Source organism: Portunus trituberculatus, chromosome 16, assembly GCF_017591435.1.
Source record: "Portunus trituberculatus isolate SZX2019 chromosome 16, ASM1759143v1, whole genome shotgun sequence".
NCBI classification, from domain to species: domain Eukaryota; kingdom Metazoa; phylum Arthropoda; class Malacostraca; order Decapoda; family Portunidae; genus Portunus; species Portunus trituberculatus.
Genome location: NC_059270.1, coordinates 12,622,619 through 12,645,098, shown reverse-complemented (window position 1 = coordinate 12,645,098; position 22,480 = coordinate 12,622,619). Strand labels below are relative to the sequence as shown.

At 40.8% G+C, this 22,480-nt stretch overlaps 1 protein-coding gene and 1 non-coding gene across 5 annotated transcripts in view; both read left to right on the top strand.

The window, feature by feature from the left end:
• The window catches only part of LOC123504519 (receptor-type tyrosine-protein phosphatase kappa-like), an 87,116-nt gene that overhangs the window by 58,940 nt on the left and 5,696 nt on the right, over positions 1–22,480 (top strand). For 3 of the 4 annotated variants that reach the window (XM_045255099.1, XM_045255100.1, XM_045255101.1), the window contains 14 exons: positions 9,064–9,179; positions 10,548–10,635; positions 10,977–11,053; positions 12,269–12,403; positions 13,068–13,202; positions 13,666–13,823; positions 14,338–14,473; positions 15,002–15,148; positions 16,102–16,201; positions 16,483–16,559; positions 17,196–17,333; positions 20,841–20,966; positions 21,477–21,527; positions 21,901–22,088. In XM_045255099.1, coding sequence (XP_045111034.1) covers positions 9,064–9,179; positions 10,548–10,635; positions 10,977–11,053; positions 12,269–12,403; positions 13,068–13,202; positions 13,666–13,823; positions 14,338–14,473; positions 15,002–15,148; positions 16,102–16,201; positions 16,483–16,559; positions 17,196–17,333; positions 20,841–20,966; positions 21,477–21,527; positions 21,901–22,088 — 1,672 coding nt within the window. The remainder of the gene's footprint in view (positions 1–9,063; positions 9,180–10,547; positions 10,636–10,976; positions 11,054–12,268; positions 12,404–13,067; positions 13,203–13,665; positions 13,824–14,337; positions 14,474–15,001; positions 15,149–16,101; positions 16,202–16,482; positions 16,560–17,195; positions 17,334–20,840; positions 20,967–21,476; positions 21,528–21,900; positions 22,089–22,480) is intronic. The other variant, XM_045255102.1, reaches the window with a different exon arrangement.
• Positions 6,111–6,182, top strand: Trnad-guc. Its single transcript has one exon. It is a non-coding gene; the product is annotated as a tRNA-Asp (tRNA).

Here is a 22,480-nt window from a genome sequence, read left to right as displayed (position 1 = left end):
TCTATTTGCTAGCCACAACAGTCCCGTTCCTGACTGGGTTAGGTTAGGGCTGGGGGAGACACCTCATGGGCCTCATTCACTATCTTCACCATTTCTCATGTCTCTCAGGGGTAATTTAAAATGTTGTAGATACCCATCAGGAAGAAATTCTTGCAGTGCATACATAATTGCATGCACTACTATATTTAACTGAAAAATATATGAGCTTCGAATTGGTTTATACACACACACACACACACACACACACACACACACACACGGCAAGGGTAGCAATTTTTCAAGGAGAGGAAGGTGGGACGAAAAAATGGGGAGCAAGTAAAAGAGGTAGCGAGGAGTTGGGAGGGAATAGGAAGGCGAAGGGAGGAGAGACGAAGGGAAGAGAGGGAAGGTAGCTAGCTGGTTACTTTACTCTGCCTCAGATATACCGACTCCACCGCAACTGTAACTTGGATTCTGACGCACTGTGGGCTCCCCGACTACACATTTTTATCCTGCACAGCTTTTTTTACTCTGACGCTGATGTGTAAGGTTACGGCCTGGAGGGAAGTTATGGCAGCACCGGAATTTGTTGTACCTTCCTTTACAACGCGTCCAGTGGTGTGTTTTTTCGTTGTTGTTGGGGATGATCGCATTGGCGGTGGTGGTGGTGGTGGTGGTGGTGGTGATGGTGGTGGTGTTAGTAATATTAGTAGTTGGAAACAGTGTTTTTAATAGTATTAATGATAACGACTACTGTTATTACTACTAGTACTACTGCTACTACTACTATTACTGCTACTACTACTACCACTACGACTACTACTACTACTACTACAACTACTACAACTACCACTACTACTACTATTGTTTTTATTACTTTTACTACTACTACTACTGTTACTACTACTACTACGATACACATAGATAACACATTCCTCCACCAGCCTCATGTAGCTGTTGTTATTGTTGTAGTTGAGATAGAAGACCAAGAACAAGGAGAACAGAAGTAAATGTACTGTTGAATTCTAACAAATGGAGTAGACGTGCGCACATACAAACAGTCATATATAAGAAAAAAACTGCAAATCTCCGTGAGTGTGGAATTTGTCTTTCTGTAAACACCAGATTGCATATTTCACTTGCAATCTGTACAGTAACTAAGTGCTTTCCTCATCACTTCTCTGCCTCTAATACAAGTTGCTATAGATTGTGTTCTCATGATTGTAATAAAACTTTAACATAAGTAGTACACTATGCCAATAAAAGAGAAGAAAACCGAGAACCTGTGGCTTTTTTAGACATTTGTGATGGGGGGGAGCAAATTATTTAATACAAGCTAATGGTAAGGAAGGACAGTCATTGGTTGCTTCAAACAATAATATTAACTATGAAGTGTTTTGGAAGTGCAATGCTTGGTACTGGGTCGGTAACAGCCACCACCACCACCACCACCACCACCACACGGCTAGATAAGCCCTCGCCCTCTCCCGAGTTACGGCGGCGCCACCTGTCACTAGGCACACTCCCGGCGCGGCAGCTGCGGGGCGGGCGAGGCATGCTGGGGATCGGGGCCAGATGGGGAGGATGCAGGGATCTGAAGGGTTCGTGACGCTTGATGAGGAAGCTGACAGCCATGCCAATGAGTGAGTGTGAGGGAGTGTGTGAGGAAGTGTGAGGCGGACGAGGTAACGATTGATGTCTTGTTTTTTCCCTCTCTTTACTTTTTTCCTCGTGGCACGTGGGTGTAAAAGTACAAGAAAAGTGAAAGTAAGTAAAAGTACAAGTGCCTCTTCGACATGAACTTAACTTTCCCCTACAGGAAGTAAGTGTAGATTGCAAGAGTCTTTTTTTAACACTTTTTTTCCTTTTAACATCACTGGGGTACGTGAGTGTAAGTGTTCCAGCAAACTATACCTTGTTGACATGCTTAATCTTTCTCTATGTAGCCAGGAAGCATGAAGTGTAAATATTGATAGCTATTTTTTGCACTTGATTTTTTTTCTTGGGATACGTGACTGTCAAGTACAAAAGGAAAAAGAAGGAAAGAAAGTATACTCTACCGTCTCACCATACAGTTCACAAGTCCTTTTAAAATGTTCACTCAGGGTACTATGATGTGAAAATGTAAACTCAGTACACGGTCTCAAAAATAAAGAAAATTAGGACACTCAATCATGTTCAGTAAGAAGACGGGTATCTGAGTCACTGAAGAAGAGGGGATAGTTGCCGTAAGTTTCCAGCACACAGACAGGCAGTATAAGTGTTGTTCCCAAGCGTCTTTTTGTCACTCCACTCCAACGAACCCTCAGGAGTAAGATTGTTCTACCCTGAGGAATGGCACTTTTTTTTTTTTTATGTGGAAGCGGCCTGCCTCAATGCTATCAATCTTTGCAGTAGTGTTGTCCCTGTGTCTGTTAGATCATTATAGTTTTCAGCATCATGTTCCTTTCCTTTGTTCTTTTCTACTTCTTCCTTTTCTTCTTTTTCTCCTCTCCTTCTCCCTGTCCACCTCCTTTTCTTCTTTCCTTCTTCTCCATTCACTTCCTCTTCTGTTCTTCTTCGCTCTCATTTTTCTCCCCCTGTTAGTCCTGCTCCTCTTCATCATTATCATTATTGTCATCATACGCTGTAAAAGTAATGTTACATATGATACATTATCTATGTTTACTATGTGTGTATGTATGTATGTTCGCACGCACCCTTTCACCCACTCCTGCTATCACTGAATGGCGTGTGTGTGTGTGTGTGTGTGTGTGTGTGTACCTACCTATCACATGAGCCTTGCCGTCTCTCCCTATTGCCTTCCATCCCTCAGTTCCTCCTCTCTTCCTCCTCCTCCTCCCTCCTCTCCCCACCATATCTTGCATCTTTTCCTCTCTAGTTTGCCTGAAATACCTCCCCTCATGAGGTTATATGAAGAGTGTCACATCAGCCCCTCACTCTTCCTTCCCCTTATTTCCCCTCGTCTCTCATTCCTTCCCCGTCTTCTCTTCCTCTCCCACCCTCCCGATCGTCAAGGTCATTTATATTCACCTTTTGGCTACTCATCTCACCTACTTGGCAGGTGTCCACGTTACCTGCTAATGTGTGAGTCTACCTGCCCTCTCTCCCTCTCTCTTTCTCTCTCTTTCCTACCTCCCCTACCAGTAGTCTTTCTCTCCCTCCCTTCTTCCCTCCTGCACGTGAGGGAGGGAAGTGGGTCGCGTCATAAACTCCCCTTCGCTCCCTCCTGGCTTCCCCTTCTCGCGTCCCTTGCCTCATATCTTGCTCCACGTGGCTAGTCGAGCACCGATGAATGATTGCAGTTGGTCAGGCCTCCTCTCCTTGTCTATCTTGTTGGTCTGTATGTGAATGGCTTATGTTGATATTAGGGGTCTTATATTTGTTTCGTTTCACATTTTCTTTGTTGATAAAGTACGGAATTGTTTTTGATATGTTTGGGTGTTTGTTCATAAGGAAGTGATGGATGATTGCAGTCTTGTTAAGTGATAAGTGAGTTTTTATTTTATTCTTGGTGATTAAAATTGCTAATCTTTTTTTTCTATTTTGTGAGTTGGTACAGAGCATCATGGGAAATTGTGTGTGTTTAGTTATTTCTTTTTTCTGATTTTTTTTTTTTACAGTGGATAGCAGGGAATAAAAAAAAAATAACACTAGCTTTTTTTTCTTACAATAATGGATAAACAACTAACAGGCACTCTATTCTGAATAACTTTTACCCCTAATTTACTTCCCTTGTCCATCAGAAGAAAAAAAATTGCTTTGTTTACATCATCTAATCCACCACAAAATAAAACAAAATTGAAATGTAAGACATCTGCTGCTTGCTGGTCTGAATGCCTGTTTGTATGATAATGCCCTTTGCGTATATCAATGATCATATGCACGAGCAGCTGCGTACCTAAATTGAACACGTGTGACAGAGGAGATGGATTATATTGTTTCATGAGGATATAAACTGCGTAAAGTAACCTCAACAAGTGACGGATTGCGTAGTAACGAGTAAAACCTCCTTCTCTTCTTGCTGGGCGTGGAGTCGGGGCAAGGCGTCCTGAGCCACACAGTAGTACGTAGCCACTATGTGATGAGCCACGGAGAGATTTCATGGTCTAAGCCTGACTGCGACTCGTCTTGTGGTTAGGTTTCTGAGTCTGTTGAATTGTGCTTCGATGACGGCACGATAAATAGATAGATAGAGAGATAGATAGATAGATAATAGATAGATAGATAGATAGATAGATAGATAAATAGATAGATAGATGGACAGACAGACAGATAGATAGATAGAGAGATAGAGAGAGAGAGAGAGAGAGAGAGAGAGAGAGAGAGAGAGAGAGAGAGAGAGAGAGAGAGAGAGAGAGAGAGAGAGAGAAAGTAAAAGGGAAGAAAGAGTAAAAGAGGAGAATGAAGGAATGAAGGAAGAAGGGGAGGAGGAGAGGAGGAGAAAGAGGACGAAAAAAGGGAGAAGGAAGGGAAGAAAGGAGGAGAAGATAGCTGTGGAGGAAAAGGAGGAGGAGAACAACAATAACAACATCTCATAACAACTTTCGTCACCTCTCGTCACTACATCACTATCAAAACTCCCATCCCTTCCCTTATCACGCATTCCATCACCATCATCACACCATCACACCATCCATCACATCACACACCATCAACACCACCGCAGTTATCTTCACCATTCCCTCACAATCACCCGGCACTTCCCCTGCGCTCACCATCACGTCACCATCCCTGTCACCATCAGCGGCAGCCAGAACAGCTCTCAGGCAACTAAATCGTAATCTGGGTCGTAATAGCTAATTAAACTCCAACAGGTGATGGTAAGGGAGGCTCAGAGGTCAGGTGAAGGGAGGAGGAGGAGGAGGAGGAGGAGGAGGAGGAGGAGGATGATGGTATGAGGTGGTGGGAATGAGAGGTACAGAAAGAGAAGGGAAAGGAGGAGGCGGAGAGGGGAGGGAAGTGGTGTTGCTGTTGTTATTCGTGTCATTGCTGTTAGTGGTGGTGGTGGTAGTGGTGGTTAGTGCGGTAATAGCAATAGTGGCGCTGTTGTGATTTTATATCCGGTGCTTACTGGCAAATTAGATAAGATGGGGAATAGCAAGCAGAATGACTCCATCCGCCTCCTCTATACCCGCTTCCTGGTTCCACTTACCGGTACACAGAGAAGGGAGATGGGTGGGAAGGCAAGAAGGAAGGAGGGTGAAACAGAGAAACTACTGAGTGTTTCTATTTCTCCGTGCAAGCAAACGGAGAGATAAGAGAAGGCAGGAAAGAAGATAAGATCGAGCGACACCTGAATTTTTGTCCTTCTATTGTAAAGTTATAGCATGCATTTATCATTTTCTTTTCAGTTTAGGAAAGAAGCTCCAGTCAGATTTTGGTAAATTAAGAGTTGGTAGTGTTTCCATTCAATGTCAAGATATTCCCTGTTGAACAATGAAAAAGATGCACTGAGACCACCATAACAGCAACTCAAACAATGGATACCTACATATATATAGTTGACTTTCCTTTACGTATATATTCACCACATATCTTGGAAAGCATATACTGTTTTCTTCACCACTACAGCTCCCCACACACAAGGTACAACACACAAAGAAATGATGCTATAAGAGGGCGCATTGTACATGATTCACATTCATACACTGGCAACCTCCATAGAAACGTTCCCTTTTTTTGATCTTATATAGACCAGTTATCCCTTCCCTCTCCTCCCTTATCTTCTCTTCTCTCACTTCTCTCCTCTGATCTAAAACAACGTAGGTAGATTCGCTGCCATCCCCGTCACACACACACACACACACACACACACACACACACACACACACACTGCTGTTAATCTTGCTTTATGCGACACTTGTATCTCTTTCTTCTTCTTCTGCTTCTTGTTGTCCCTTGGCTTTGTCTGTCCTCACATTCCTTGCGTCGCTCATCAGGTATTCTCGTGTATTATCAACCTTCGCTCTTTAGTTGAATTGATGGTGTTTTTGAAGATATTTATTTTGTTGTTGTTGTTGTTGTTGTTGTTACTTAAGTGTGTGTGTGTGTGTGTGTGTGTGTGTGTGTGTGTGTGTTTTAGAGAGGGAGAGAATCGTATACAGAAAGAGATTAAGACAATATCGTTGTCCTCGGTAGTATAGTGGTTAGTATCCCCGCCTGTCACGCGGGAGACCGGGGTTCGATTCCCCGCCGGGGAGGTTCGATGTTTTGGATTCCGTGGTGCGTCAGACGACACTGGAGACAAACGGAGGAAGGGAAACAAAACCAACCATACTAAAGATCCTCTATTATGTCTTGTTTCATAAATATTTCTCTGGATAATATATGAAATTAGTTCTACAGTCTGGAAACCTCAGTATGCACAGTATTCCGAAATGAAATAAATGTTTTCGTTCACCATAGCGACCATCTGATTACTGTCGGGGATAATTGTTTGCATTAGTTGTGTGTGACACCGTAGCTATCTGGTAATCATCTTAGACAAGCTACTGCTCTCAATTTCCTGAAGGGAAGAAGAAGTGGCTCTGATAAGGGCGAGAATCATGCGCGGGTTCATAGGCCTGTCCTGCTATCCATTGTAGCTGTTTTGGGGATACATAAGAGAGAGACAAAGGGAGACAACGAGAGGAAGATCTAGAGAAGGTTTATGAATGTAATGAAAAAAGAGAAATATGGTTTTAATGAAGGTGACTGAAGAAGTCCCAAAGGTCTAACCGTTTAGGAAATGGTTGGTCCTCTGTGGAGACTCTTAATTGGAAGACACGAAAGAAGGAAAAGGAAAGGAACACCAAGAGAGAGAGAGAGAGAGAGAGAGAGAGAGAGAGAGAGAGAGAGAGAGAATCAACCTTGTGTCTGCTAAAAGATTTTTCTTCACGGTGATTCATGGTTTGCACGCCCCTAACTCGCCGTGGCAGGGAAATGGAAGGAAATGGAGATTGTTAATGATAAGAAATGGACGGTTAAGGCTGGAAGAGATAAGACGAAAGGCAGAGCTGGGAGAAAATAAAGAAAGAAAACGGAGGAAAAAAGAATTGATAATCTAATTCACACACACACACACACACACACACACACACACGTCTTCCTAATGAATGTACAATGCTGCAAAAAAAGTTTCAAGGCGTCAAGAGAGAATAACCTTGGCCGCGGCACGTGAACTATCTGGCTGAAGTGTGGTAGTGGCAGAGAGGCGCCCACCAGAACCTTGTATGTGTGTGTGTGTGTGTGTGTGTGTGTTGTTTTGGGTTTTGCTTTTTCTTGACTTCTTTTTCTTTTTTTTTCCTTTTACTTATCATGAGTTAGTAATATTATCTTGTGTTGTATTTGCTTCTAATCGTTCAAATCTTCATTGGTGCAGAATCAAGTTTATATTTTTATTTCTTCTTATCTTTTTTTCTTATAATTCTTGAAACATGCAGTGAGTGACTTGTTTCTGTATATGTGCAGTATAATTTTATCTCTCATCTAATCTCTGGACGCCATGTTGGTGGTGATAATGTTTTGTGTCTGTAGAATATGACTGTGTTGTATTTCTATGTTACGAAGCTTAGGGTCGTATTCTCAAATCTCTTCACAATCACTATTTCGAAAGTCTTTGTTTAAATTTGCACGAGTTTTCTTAGGGTGCTTTTACGATTGTAGAGGCAGATTGACAACATTTTTACATTATTAACTGGAGAAACACTCTTGAAAGCCCCACTAGTCATCCTTACGTCCTTGGAAAATATAAGAGTTGAGAGAGCAAATCATTTCTGAATACGGACCTTATGTGATAATGCATCTGTTTAGCATTTGTAGCGAGACATCTGCTGGTTATACATACGTGAACAAATGTCCATTCATCTATCACTGTTTGTGTGTGTGTGTGTGTGTGTGTGTGTGTGTGTGTGTGTGTGTGTGTGTGTGTGTGTGTGTGTGTGTGTGTGTGTGTAGAGAAGAGAGTACTTTCTGTGCAATGAAGCATCATATTGCTACTCACACTCTCGCTAAATGTAGTAAAGCAACAGAAGCTAATGTTGTCAGTAAATTAACATCAAAAGGTCTCTGTGACGCATTTGTGTTTGTTTGGATTCTGTTTTGGAAAGGAACGAGGGAGGTTTAGTATAACTGCCCCCCCTCTCACTCTCTCTCTCTCTCTCTCTCTCTCTCTCTCTCTCTCTCTTGTGGAAAAGTGGAGAGAAGTAAACACATTGGCTGACGTAAGAAAATATCGACCACAGATAATGAGCAAAGTGCAGTGTCGTGTCAGAAGCGCCGGCCACCTCACTCCCTTCCACCATAGCGTCCCATCCCTGACCCTTCTCTCCCTCCCTCCCTTCCTCTCTTCTTCCAATCCCCAGGGACGAACGTGTTGTGACTGGGATAAGGATTTCGTGTTCCGTGATTCTTTACCTTGTGTACACTTGGATCCATTCAGTGTGTTTGTGTGTGTGTGTGTGTGTGTGTGTGTGTTTCCTGTTTTTGGTAATATGTCTATAAACTTGTTCATTTACTTATTTTTATCTTTTATATTTTGTAGTTGCATGTGATTTTTTTTTTTTTCTGTGTACATTCTTCTTTTCAAGGATGTAAATTCAAGCTTACAATGACACCTTTTTATTTTAATTTTAGTTTGCAGGAACATACAGAGTAATTTGCTGCAGTAATCACATTCTGTTTTCATCATCCGTCCTATTTTCATGAGAGATAAGATTGATTTTCCATCGATAACAGGGGGAAGGAAAGAGATGAGGGGAAGAGGATGGTAAAGAACTGGAAAAGATATCAAAATGCTTATAATAGGAAAATAATTACCTGTACATATATCTATCATCTATGTTATTATCACTTAGTAAATCACTGCGTAGACAACAATATCAATCAATTTAGTTTCTCATTAGTACAATTCTTCAAAAGCTACAAAAATTATGAATCACTTTTCAATGCAAGTTTCTCTCACTGACGATGTATAATCATTACCAAGTTATCATTAGAAAACACCCATGAAAGTCCCTGTAATTTCTTTTACGTATAGGCTGTTTAGAATACTGAGATAAGACACCGAAATATCTAAGAATAAACTCTGGTTTTTTCCCACAGCTGAAGAAGACAAGGCCATCGGCGCCATCCCCACCAAGCCTATCGAGTCCAAAGACCTGTCGAAGATATGCGCTCAGCACCGCCGCTATCCCGTCCTGTACAAAGTAGAGTTTCAGGTGAGTGAAAGGAAACGCACGCCAATCAAACCATTGACGAAAGGGTTTAGGTGTGTCAAACAGAGTTTCACGTATGTGAAACGGAGATCCACATTCATTATACAGTTAACAAAAGTTTTGAAAGGAGATTATCGTGCAGGTGATTATCTCAGAAAAATAAATAGAGAATCTATACTAACTAAAACACTAACAAGAGATTCTAGAAAACAATCTTGTTATAAAATGGAGTTTTAGGCAACTAAACTCTTGAACTCCCTGCCTGCTCCTGTATTTCCATCTTCCTACCAGTTAACTTCTTTATGTTATGTTTTGTTAGGTTAGGTTATTAAGAGGGAGGTTTCAAGACATTTACCCCAGACTTTTGGCTAACTCTGTTTGATCTTTAAGGGAACTGGCATTCAAGAGTTTTTTTTTTCTTTATTTTTGTTGCCTTTGACCGGCTTCCCTCCTCTTGCAGGAAAAAAAAGAAAAAGAAAACAAGGTATCCACACTTATCAACCAACTGGGATAAAGTAAAAAAAAAAATGGTCCTAATAATCATAGGAAACAATTGCAGCAGAATGATATAGATAAAGGTTATGTTTTAAGTTTGCAGTACTACAAAATTACCTTAAACTTGACCACAATAAGAAAGAAACTGACAATAATATTGCTAACATAAACCTTCACCATAGCGCTGGCAAGAGGTTTTAGAAGGTAAACGACAGAATATGATAGAAGGATAATATAGATAGGGAATATGTTCTAAGTGTATTATAAAACTGCCTTAGACTTAAATTATAAAAATAGAAGGCTACTGTTGCAATAGTTCTTCTCTATGAACAAGAGAGTACTCAATTTTAGGGAAAAGAATATAAAACAAGGGCCACAGGAAGTGCTTATTCCTGAATGGTGTAGTGAGAAGGTTTATCTAGAGTTTGAAGATAAGTGTCTTACTTGTGATTAAAGTATGTACAGATCCAAAGCAAATGTAGAGGAATGAATTTTGATTTGAGAAAGAGATTAAAAGAAATTAGTGTTCAAATAAAGTGATAGATGAATGGAACAAACTCAGTAATCAAGTTGTTAGTGCTGTGTCATTAGGGAACTTTCAATAATGATCAGACAAATGTATGGATGAGGACGGTGTGTGGACAGGAAGACAGATAGATAGGCACGTTTTATACTGGTACGTCTAGGCCCGACATCTTGCATTTTTCCATATTTTCTAATGTTCTTATATCCTTATGTCAAATTATCATGTACTTGTATTTATTGTCGAGTCATGCGATGAAGAATGAGTGTGCACAGTGTTATACATTACAACGTAGCTTACCTGATGCCTTTATTGTCTTCGTGTCGTGATGTGGGTGGCAACGGTGGGCGCAGATGGCATCCAAGACTGACCCTCATTCCATGCGCCACGCCCTCAAGGAAGCCAACGAGCTCAAGAACACCAGCAAAAAAAGCTTAGCCTGTGAGTGGCTCTAGACACCTGCTCTTTTCTGTCTTCCTTCTCTCTTCTCTCTCTTCTCAAAAAGTAGCTCAGTTTGGGCCGCCTCAACTCAACAACGCCTTGCTAAATCCTAAGTTCATTATTTTTTATTCTCTATTTGTGGTTCATTTGATCTTCACTGGGTTTTTCCTTGTTTTTACTTCAGAAGTCATTAGTAATATTTGAGTGACTGCATTTCCTTTACTTTTATTTACGTTGCTGTCACGAAGTTGCTCTCAGAACTTGCCAGCTAAACCTCGTCTTGATTGCTTCCCCCATCCCCTGCTCCCGTGGCCGCCCCGCCTCACTCCCGCTCCCCACAGACGATTACAACAGGGTGGTGCTGGACCCGCTGCCTGACGCCCCGGACTCAGACTACATCAACGCCTCCTATGTCGACGTGAGTGTTGGCTTGTTGTGATTGTCATTGTGGTGGTGGTGGTGGTGGTGGTGGTGGTTGCCGTGGTTGTGTGGCTCATAAGGCTCATCAACAATAAATGTTATTGCATTTATTATTATCATCATTATTATTATTATTATTATTATTATTATTATTATTATTATTATTATTATTATTATTATTATTAGTAGTAGTAGTAGTAGTAGTAGTAGTAGTAGTAGTAGTAGTAGTAGTAGTAGTAGTAGTAGTAGTAGTAGTAGTAGTAGTAGTATCATTATTACTGTAGTAGTTGTTGTTGTTGTTGTTGTTGTCATTATTATTGTTGTTAGTGGTGTTATTGCTATTATAATTATTAATATTGTTATCGTGTTTCGATTACTATTGACACAGTTGAGATTTTCATGTGGTTTACTCTCCTCTAATTAAACAAGAAAAGAAAAATACGACAATCTTTAATTATGGTAAGATTGATCTTGTTCATTACACACACACACACACACACACACACACACACACACACACACACACACACACACACACACAGGAGTATATATATCGTAAATACTTATCAATATGAAGATAAGCAATAATGTAGAGGGAGATGGAAGGAAACATATACGGAGTTGAGTTTATCCCTGACCGGTTTTGCCAACAGCTTCTTCGATTCCCACCTCCAATCAAATTGTCTAAATGTCTGAACATTCTCAATATTGTCAAAATGGCAGAAAATTCATTCATATTTTAGATGGCGAGCAACTAAAAGAGGAACTTAGAGTCTCAAGGCCACGAGTAATGAGTAAAGTCATTAAGAGAAGTCATGTTTTTTGCTGATAGTGTTAAAATCTTTACCACTGAATGGCGAGACAACATTTACGTATCCTGCGCCTCACTTAGTGGTGTCAGGAATGTGAACACTCCCACGAAACAGCAAGAACGTTATTAATGTACTGGAGAAATCGACAATGGTAAAAAAAAAAGTAAAAAAATGAAGTACAGGAAATAGATAAATGCCCTCTCATAATTCCATTCCAATAAAACTAGACACGTTGATGACCAGTGAAAAGAAAAGGCTGATTTGTACCTGAAATATGAGATGGATAACAGTAATACCCTCAGAGGTCACATATTTCTCTAATTTATGTACTTATTTAATTTACTACATGTGTTCTTCCCTACCGTACACTTCTAGCTGACCATTTTCCCTTCCCTCCCCAGAGCCTGCTGACCCCCAAGGCTTACATCGCCACGCAGGGACCGCTGGAGAATACAATCGTTGACTTCTGGAGGATGGTATGGCAGCAGAAGACTCGTTTAATCGTTATGCTCACCAAGACCTTCGACTTCATCAAGGTGGGACCAGCAGGACATGAAGAAGACTTTGTTTAATAGGTTCTTAAGATTCAAAGGAGAGCTGTGTTTGGATCTGACTTTAGGGTCGTGTGGTTTAGGTTCATGCAGTTTGTGTTTTGTTTTTCAGTGTGTTGATGAAAAGTAAGGCTAGGTAAATTTGGTAGGTCTGTAGGTGATAGTACCTGAAGTTATTGGTAAGTAATGGTGGAATTAATCGTTTTTATTCACAATTAATAGCAGAGGCTGGTTGTAACGTACGTATGGAACTTTTTTTTTATCGTTTTGGTTTAGCTTATGTAGTTCAACTGAAGATGTTCCTTAAAAGGGGAATTGGATTGTAGATACGGAAAAAAAATAAGTAACTAATTAAAACAACAATTTTGTGAAGAAAAAGAATCGTGCTAACTTTATGAATAGCTTTTTGAGTTAATTTGATGAAAACGTAGCTGTATAGATACACTATTACTCACCATACAGACAATGTACAAACTTCGTGTTTCTCGGCATGAAAAATTAAACAAGCTCATAGAACAAAAGCTGCAATTATTCACTCTTTCTTCCCAGGAAGATTGGGAAAATAGTATTTTAGGTAAAACTATTGAATAAGTAGGGGAAGTGGTGTGGGCGAGGAGGAGAGACTGAGGGAGTGTGGTGTGTGGCGCAGGTGATGTGTGTGCAGTACTGGCCGGCCATGGTGGGCTGCTCAGACCGCTACGAAGGCATCAAGGTAGACCTGCTCAAGGAGGAACAGCTCGCCAACTTCATGATCCGGACCATCAAACTCAGCCTGGAGGAAAATGTAAGAAAGATATCTTAGTGTCAATTCTTTCCATTATTTTGTTCTCATTACCCTTTGAGATTTTTAGAACTAGATCAAGATTATATGAAGATCCCAATGAAAATACTAAGATTTTGCTTTACATATAAAAAAATAGATATCATATCACGTACAGGAGATAAATCTAAAGAAGACGAAGATGAGGAACGAAAGCAAAGAGTGATTGTCATTTGTATCCATTATGTTTAGGTAATTCTCTCTCTCTCTCTCTCTCTCTCTCTCTCTCTCTCTCTCTCTCTCTCTCTCTCTCTCTCTCTCTCTCTCTCTCTCTCTCTCTCTCTCTCTGTCATTCCTATCCAATCGTCACAATCTATCCCTCTGGAACAATGACACAAGACAAGCTAGTCACTCTATCCCCGTGCTTGCCTTTATGCTCTTCCATCTAGTGACTGAGGAGACAAAGTAACCTGCTTTTCTCCGCCAGCCCGATGAGGTGAGGGAGATCGTCCAGTTCCATTACACAGAGTGGCCGTCACACACCCAGCCCTTCATCAACGCCCTCCTTGAGTTCAGACGAAGAGTGCGGATATGGATGAGATCAAACATAACGCCAGCAGATGGGCCCACTGTTGTCCACTGCAGGTTAGGTTTGATTCATTAGCCTGTGGCCTTGCGTGAGTGTTGTATCATAGTTTTAATCAAATATGTGTGTGTGAGGTGTGTTATCTTTGAGGTTACGAAGTGAGAGTAAGTATTGTTAATCTTGTCTTTTATATCTTTATTTCTCTTGTTGCTTTGAAATGTTTCTCTTCTGGGCATTTCAAGAAGTGTTGCCTTTTTTCTAGTTTTGCTTTAAACCACGAGATCTTTTTTTTTTTCATGTGGATTTTTTAATGTTTTTCTTTGTTATAACTTATAAATCATTTATTTAAGATGCATTCGTATTAAGAAGTCTCGTTCAGCGCACATAGTATAAAAAACCCCCTCATATTTCACTCGTGAGAAAGATATGTAGTAAGAGCAAACAGAAAAAGTTGTTAGTTTCGTAGGTATCTTGAAACTCCTCCCAGTCTTAGTAGCAAACACTCATACGCCACTGTAAATATGCAGCACACGAGGGAGAGAAGGTGTAGGTAAGACATGCCTGTGTTTTCAGTGACGGCGGCGCCAGAACAGGTGTATATCTCGCAGTGGACTCCAACCTGGAGCTGCACGAGGAGGACGGCAAGCTGGACGTGTACGGCTACGTCAAGAGGATGAAGCAGGCGCGGCCGGGCCTCATAGAGACTGTGGTGGGTGGTGGCGGTAGTGTTGCCAAGTGTGGGATCCAGCGTCCTATGAATGCATGTCTAAACTAAGCGATACAGAAGTATGTGTTGGGGAGCAGAGCGATGACACTTAGTGGCTCTTGATAAACAATCTCTTCATCGCTTGCCAAAAGATTTAAAATGCTTGATATGTTGTGCATTATGTCGCATCCTTCACTCAAGATCTCAGGAAAACTGCAGCCACACGTGTGCTTGAGTGTCCAGGACTGCAATAAACGTGTGTTCCTGCCAGGAGTGATTTGAGCAAGATGTGATGGGAATAGATGAGAGAGAGAGAGAGAGAGAGAGAGAGAGAGAGAGAGAGAGAGAGACCAACAGACATACAGACGCAGAAAACCAAACATTTACTCCTAAAAACCACGTGTTAACCCCGGCAAGGTACTTGTATTCAGCAGTAGAGATGAGATGGGTACAATTAAGCATGTCAGCGCAGACCAGCCAATAAGTGTGTGTGCAAGTATAGAAAACTAAGCAGGCACTTTATCCCCGCAGTCTCAGTACCGGTTCACCTACGACGCTTTGGAGGAGTTCCTGTTGTGTGGCTACTCTTTCTTCCCCGTCAGTGAACTCTCGCAGCGGCTCAAACACAAGTCCATGAAGGGTCCCCACAACAAGAGTGAATACCAGATAGAGTTTGAGGTGAGTCAGGAAACGTGTAGGTAAATAAGTGAGTGATTAAATGAATGAATAGATTGATCGATGCAAGTGATGAGATGAATAAATGGTGGTAGGAATCTATTCCTGTTAATTTCGTTTTCTTTCTTTCTTTTTTTTTTTTTTTTGCCTTTTTGCTGTTCTACCTACTTCTCCAAGCATCCTTCAGTTGTTTATATTACTGTTTTTTATCTCAGATTATCATTATTTTTATTACTGTTTATTATTATCATTACTATTATTATTATTATTATTATTATTATTATTATTATTGTTGTAATAATAATCATTATTGATATCATTATTGTTATTATTACTATCATCATTATTATTATTGTTATATTATTTTTATTGTTATCAGTAGTAGTAGTAGTAGTAGTAGTAGTAGTAGAGAGGTGGTGGCGTAGTGAATAAGGTGGTAATCGGACAGCAGTCCGCATTTAGGTTCGAATTCCATCACGAACCGCTTTGAAGCTTTGCCAGTTATTGAGTGGTTTAAAGTTACCTATATGTCACTATGATACCCAGGTTCTAGATGGTTGCACCAAAGATACGCTTGGGTGGTGATATTGGCTCTAATATGGGTACTACTATAAGTAAAATTGCCTGCGCCATTAATGGGCGGAAGCTGAACAGCGTTTCCTAACATATACTCTTGAAGTATGCCTACAGTCGCTATAGGACATAACATAAAAAAAAATAGTCCTAGTAGTAGTAGTAGTAGTAGTAGTAGTAGTAGTAGTAGTAGTAGTAGTAGTAGTAACAGCAGCAGAAGCAGCAGTAGTAGTAGTAGTAGTAGTAGTAGTAGTAGTAGTAGCGGTGATGGTGGTGGTGGTGGTGTTATTGACATCACCACTGTCACCATCATCTCCTTGAATCATGCTACAGTGTTTTCGTGTCCATGAAACATTCCACTAACTCAATGATCTCCGTTACAGAAAATTTGCAAGATGACGCCACGGTTCACCATCGGAGACTGTGCGGGAGGCCACCGAGCAGATAACAGAGTCAAGAACCGCAATGTGTTGTGTGTGCCACGTGAGTGTTGCGGACTCCTTAGGATAGATAACCTCACCATCTGAATTTAGGTGGCCTTGTGTTATGTCCGAGAGAGAGAGAGAGAGAGAGAGAGAGAGAGAGAGAGAATGACGTAGTACCATCTTGTGGTCACGAGTTACTCAAATATTACTAAAGTCTATCAAGATGTGATAAGTATATGGTATGAAGAATAATCTGAGAATGACAATGTACGAATATCATATCATATTATATTGTGAATTATGTACAAATATATTTTCGGGTTTGTTTCTTTCATACAGCTGACAACTTCCGGCCGTACATCACTTCATTCCAAGGCAACAACAATACTGACTACATCAATGCAGTCTGCGTCGATGTGAGTTGGTGATGCAGTCTTTGTTGTAAACGTGCCATTGAAGAATTCTGCAATATCTTGAGGAATATTGGGATTACTACTACAGGTTCTGATATATGATAAAATGCAATATACATATATGTAATATATTCTAACTATGAATTGTTAGAAATGTGTATAGCTATATTTCATCAGCTCTTTTTAGCTAGTGCTGGAACTATTACTGTTCAGTTTTCTGCCTTTTTACTTCGTCTCACTCCTATTTCTCTGCTTAGTTGTAAGGCATCTTCAGTGCATCAGTTTTGTCCACCCTTCCTACATACACGCCCGCACTCTCTCCCTCGCCGTGCATGGGCCCAATATCTGTCCTCTCCTTTCTAAACTTTCCTCCCTGGAATGTTCCTTTCTGCTACGAGGTTAGTTTTCTCATTGATCCATTGACAATTAGCGACAAAACCCAAGCATCCTTCCTCTCTGCTGTCCTAGTCGATGGCTCAGATTAGAGAACTTAAGTCTGCTCTTCCCTTTCCTAGAATTTAGGATACTAGAGGTCCTTTCCTTAGATTACTAATGTGTATCCCTGTCAGTTTATCCGCATTTTACCTCATTTATTTTTTGGCCTCGCTTTTCCTCCTGTGTTTTGTGACGACTCCAAAGGGGTACTTGAGGCCCAGGGAATACATTGTAACCGAGTTTCCCCTCAAGTCGACCATCTCAGACTTCTGGTCGCTTGTGTACGACCATGAGGTGACCTCCGTCGTAGTCCTGTGCAACCCCTCACCCTTGGAGGCCTCGGTAAGGCGCCTAAAACGTCCTCATCACTTAAGTATTTCGTAAAGTTAAAGCAGAAAGTGTTTCAGTGTTGCCCAGAACATACTTGGCGAAACTTCCTGGCCAGGTGTGCTTGAGGTAAGGAGTCTGGCCTCGCCACTGAAACATTTTCGCCTGTAAAGCAGCAGCAGACAGTATTTCAAACACAATCTTCACTTCGGAGTCATGTATTCAAACAACCTTTTTATTCCCTACATAAAAACAAGCATGTACCCTTCCAAAAATAATAATAATAACAATAATAATAATAATGATAATCTGCTGTCTACTTTACTTAAACTATTTCTTTTAAATATGATTAAAAAGGTACTCCTCTTCCTCCCACCTGTAGTGAGGCCCCTTTTCCCAGCGCCCCGACACCTCCCACCCTCACCCTTCCTCCCGCGTCCTGCGTGCATCATCCTGCCCATCTCCACTCCACACTTCCTTGGTCAAGCTGCAACCCTTCCCTCCTCCTAGATGGTGTTGTTTCACTTGAGTGTGTCTCACTTGTCTTGTGCCTCCATGCCGCATCGCCTCACCACCTCTGCCCTACCCAGGCACTAGTGAACATGACCCTGTTTCAATCTGGCACTCGTGAAACTGATCCTGTCTTACCCTTGCACTCGTGAAACTGATCCTGCTCCACCCTGGCATGAGTGAGGCCAGTGGCATCCTGTGACTCCCTGAGGTCTGGCAGAGTCACATCCCTCACCTGACTCCACGGTCACACCTGTTAACACTCTCTGTGTCTCAGCCACGATTTCTCCTTGCACCGTGTAATACGAGACACGAGTACCTGAACCCATTGTCACAGCGCTCCCAACATTCACCCCCCCTCGCCTCTCGTTCCTCCTTGTTCCCGCCACCTAGAGTCCGGTCCCGTCTTTGCAGGGCTACACCCACCCTCGGGAGTACATAGTGACAGAGTGGCCGACGTCTCAGACCTTGGGAGATCTGTGGTCTCTCGTGTTTGACCATGACTGTGCCGCGGTCGTGGTACTTTGTTATCCCACGAACGTTGTGGTAGGAAGCTCGGCGCCGCCATGGCCGCCTCACAGTCTTGAGAACACTAACCCATTGATGTGTTCCCCGGAGAAATAAGCCTCACCTATCCCCACAAATAATTCAGAATGATGATATGACTGGTACTGATAATGAAATGATTAATCTTCACGTCAATAATGGTGTTTCTCCTGTCACTGACAATGGGCTCTGTGCTTCTGCTGATGCTGTGGAGTGATATTTTACTTATTTCTAGATTCTTAAACTCTTGTGAAACTTTTCCTACCAGATCCAACCAACCAACCCCCTTCCCATTTTTTGTACGATACTTAGCAAAACTTATTTTCTTTTTTTCTTTTTTTAGAAGTCAGCAATGTGTTTACCAGTATTCATAGACCCTATGATTTGATGCAACAAATGCACAGACTCACGCACACACACACACACACACACACACACACACACACACACACACACACACACACACACACACACACACACACACACACACACACACACACACACACACACACACACACAACTGTATCCCTGAATTAACAGGCTGCCTAGCAAACATGATTGTGTTGAGGAGGAGGCAAGACAGTGTTACAGCTAGCCAGGCGTTTTGAGTCCCCAATAACATCCCTCGAGCTACACTGGTGCTGCGTACAGACACTAGAGGGCCTATTCCCTCCCTGGGACAGTCACGCGTCGCTCCACGGCTGGCATGAGGCCTTCCTGCACTGTCATTTCCACATTCTTCCCTTTGTTTCGAGTTGTAACATATACATTTTGTGGACAGCAATTGCAAAATCTTTTCGAAAGTATTGGTTTGAACGCAAGTTAAGACACGTAAAGAATTATTATTTTGTTGCTTTTATGTAAAGATTTTGAATTGTTGTCATGATGAAAGACGCACTAATTAAGTCAGTGAGAGATGGAGCTCTGTTTGCCTTTTACTGAAGTATTTTCACTAAAGCGTCAGCGTTTACATACACATGACTACCATATAGGACGCATCTCTTATCATGTGTAATAATGAAATGCCATTGTTTTCATGTACTCGATATTACAATAGTTTTATTTTCTTTTTTTACTGATACAACTTATAACTGAAGTATTTCATGAAGATCTCATCTTTTACCTATGTGTGGTGATCGCTCAGTGTGGAAATGCTGCCTTGCCGATCTGCAGGCACCGGTCAGTTTTCAAATCTAATCACACCTCGTTTTGATCAATACAGTGCCTTATATTGTATTTTTTAAATAATTTACATTTATTTCTATAAGAATTGGAGAGCAAATGTATTTTTCTAATCATTGATTAGAAAAAAACGAAAATTTATAATACTTAAAATACCATTTCAAATCCTGAGAAACAAAATCATCCCTCACTGAGTAAAGTTTAGTGTGGTCTGCCACCACTGCTTCATGAAGTGTTGTGAGGAGTGTGTTCCTCAGACCCACACAAAGCCTTGGTGTGCGCCGCTATGGCTGACGTCAACTCACAGCTCAGAGGGGTTTGGACAAAGGCTCCAATACAGTGTGTGACACAAGATTTTATATGTGTATATATATATATATATATATATATATATATATATATATATATATATATATATATATATATATATATATATATATATATATATATATATATATATATATAAAATGTACTGTAGGTGTGCTCGTACATGTATCCAGATATGAAACTCTTTATTGCATCCTTTCACTGCCTCTCTTCCCATTGTTTATTTTTTCTTCAAAATTAATGAAATTTTCATTTTTTTAAGTACTGGTTTTATTTCAGCTCGACGAGACCACAGCTTAAACTGTACTGAAATATTTCCTCTCCTTCCAGAGAAGATCCTATACTTGTAAACTTATCCCATTTTAACCCTTAAATTTGTAAACAAATTGCATGTGCTATACGTACCTTTTTTTGACTAGTGAAGTAGAAACCAAAATAAGGCTCACCAGTGTATGTAATTGAGCGATATAGCCAAATAAGGTTCTTGTCACGGCTCACTTCATAACATGTCGTGCCGTGACGAGTGAAGGCGTGGAGCATTCCTTCGCTACCTCGGCGCTGCCTGTATGGCCTCGCCTGAGCAGGGAACAGTTCATTTAGGACTATAACTTAGTTTCTGAAAATCTTTGGGAAAATTCATTGCTAAGTGAAGTTGTACTTTTGAATTCAAACTTTCTTAGATCATGAAAATAAAATAAATAATCATCTTTCCTCTATGTTAAGACATGAGAGAATATCAATGTCATTTGCTTTATGTATAAACACGAGAAAAATGTAAACACTCCACTTGCTTTATGGAAGATTAATATGAGACAATTTGAATATTTCACTTGCGTTATGTAAAATTATGATAGAAAATAGACATTTCACTTGTTTCATTTAAAAGTACCACGTGTATGGCACAGTTCATTACATGTGTTTTGTGATGCCCTTTCCTGACACCCTGCCTCCCCACAGACCTACCCTCCATTCTGGCCGGAGAAAAGCAAGTCAGTCAAGTACGGCCCCGTGTTCACCATCGACCACGTGAGTCACCAACACTACCAGAACATTCGCTCCTGGGTCTTCAAAATTACGAAAAAGGTGGAGGACTTGTGTTGTTGTTTGGCGTCCCTTATTCATTGTTTTATTTTATTGACTTGTTGCATGCGTGGGTGTAATAGTCACTCAGCTTAGCTTCTCTTTTCCTTTGTTTTCTAGTTGTCAATATTGTGATGTTAAATAACTCATCATATCGCTTTTTTGTTGGTGTTTTATAATAATATGTATTTTTTTTCTGTCACTTACGATAATTTTAACACGATTTTTTTGCAAATTAGTAATCTTTAGATTGTATTTCTTTCTTGTTGATGTGATGTATTGTTCTTTATGTGTGTGTTTGTGTGTGTGTGTGTGTGTGTGTGTGTGTGTGTGTGTGTGTGTGTGTGTGTGTGTGTGTGTGTGTGTGTGTGTGTGTAATCGAATGCATGCTCCTAACACCACAACTATGAAAAGTTGTTGTTTGTTGGTCCTTGCCTGTCTTACTTTGCCTGTCTTGCCTTGCCTCGTCTGTGTCGTGAGTTTTCTTTATGTGTTATGTTGGTATGTCGCCAGATATTGTTCCCCCAGCGCAGCCAGCTGGGCACGTATGACACCGGTAAACACGTGAGTACAATATGCATGTTGTAATGATTAACAACCTTATCAATGTAGCAAAATTCTACTTAAACTGAGTACAGTTACATTTCCAATTACTTGAAACCTTTTATAACAAGCAAACTTACGTTCATGTTTTTAAGCGCTTGTGATAAGGATTACTTTCAAGAGCTACGATGTTGACTTATCAGCTTCTCATGAATGTTATTCTCGTTAATGAAGCTCAGTGTTTGTTAAACTATCATCTGAATCAAGATAACATCTTTGTTCATTATATAGAGTAACTTCCACTTGAGTCTGTTTAAAAGAAAATGAGATGACACGACAAAATGTTTAAGAATACAGTGGGTTTGCTGGCAGCTGACCCCTCCTTCTCTTACAGATCGTCTCGCTGACTGAGTTGATGGCGGGCATCAAGGCAGAGCCCAAGTCGTGCCATCTCTTTCAGCTGATGTGTTGGCCGCAGGGACACAAGGTGCCCACCTCCACTAACGCCCTGGTAGAACTGATGAACATGGTAGAGAGGTGGAGGCAGCGGACTGGCTATGGCCCCGTTGTGGTGGTCAGCCCGTGAGTGTTCCTCATTTGGTGTCTTTAGTAATTATAGGGGAATAGGGGATATATGAAAAGTGACATTAGGATCGTTAGGATCAGTTATCCGGATAGGACAAGAAACAATGTGTTTAAGCTTCATAAGTAAGATAATAAAAAGATGGGCAATGAATTGGTACTCAATTAGAGAGGCAGATGAATGGAATAGGCTCGATATTTTTATTGGTAGTCCGTAATCATTAAGGAGTTATGAAAGTGAATTAGATACATTTGTGAATAAGACTAATAAGTGCAAGTAGGTGCATGTGTAGGCTTGATGGCTTTTTTCAGCTTTCCTTTTCTTATATTTTTGTGTCTTTGTTCAGAGACCCAAACCATCCAACGTATCTCATGAAAATACTATTGGTGTT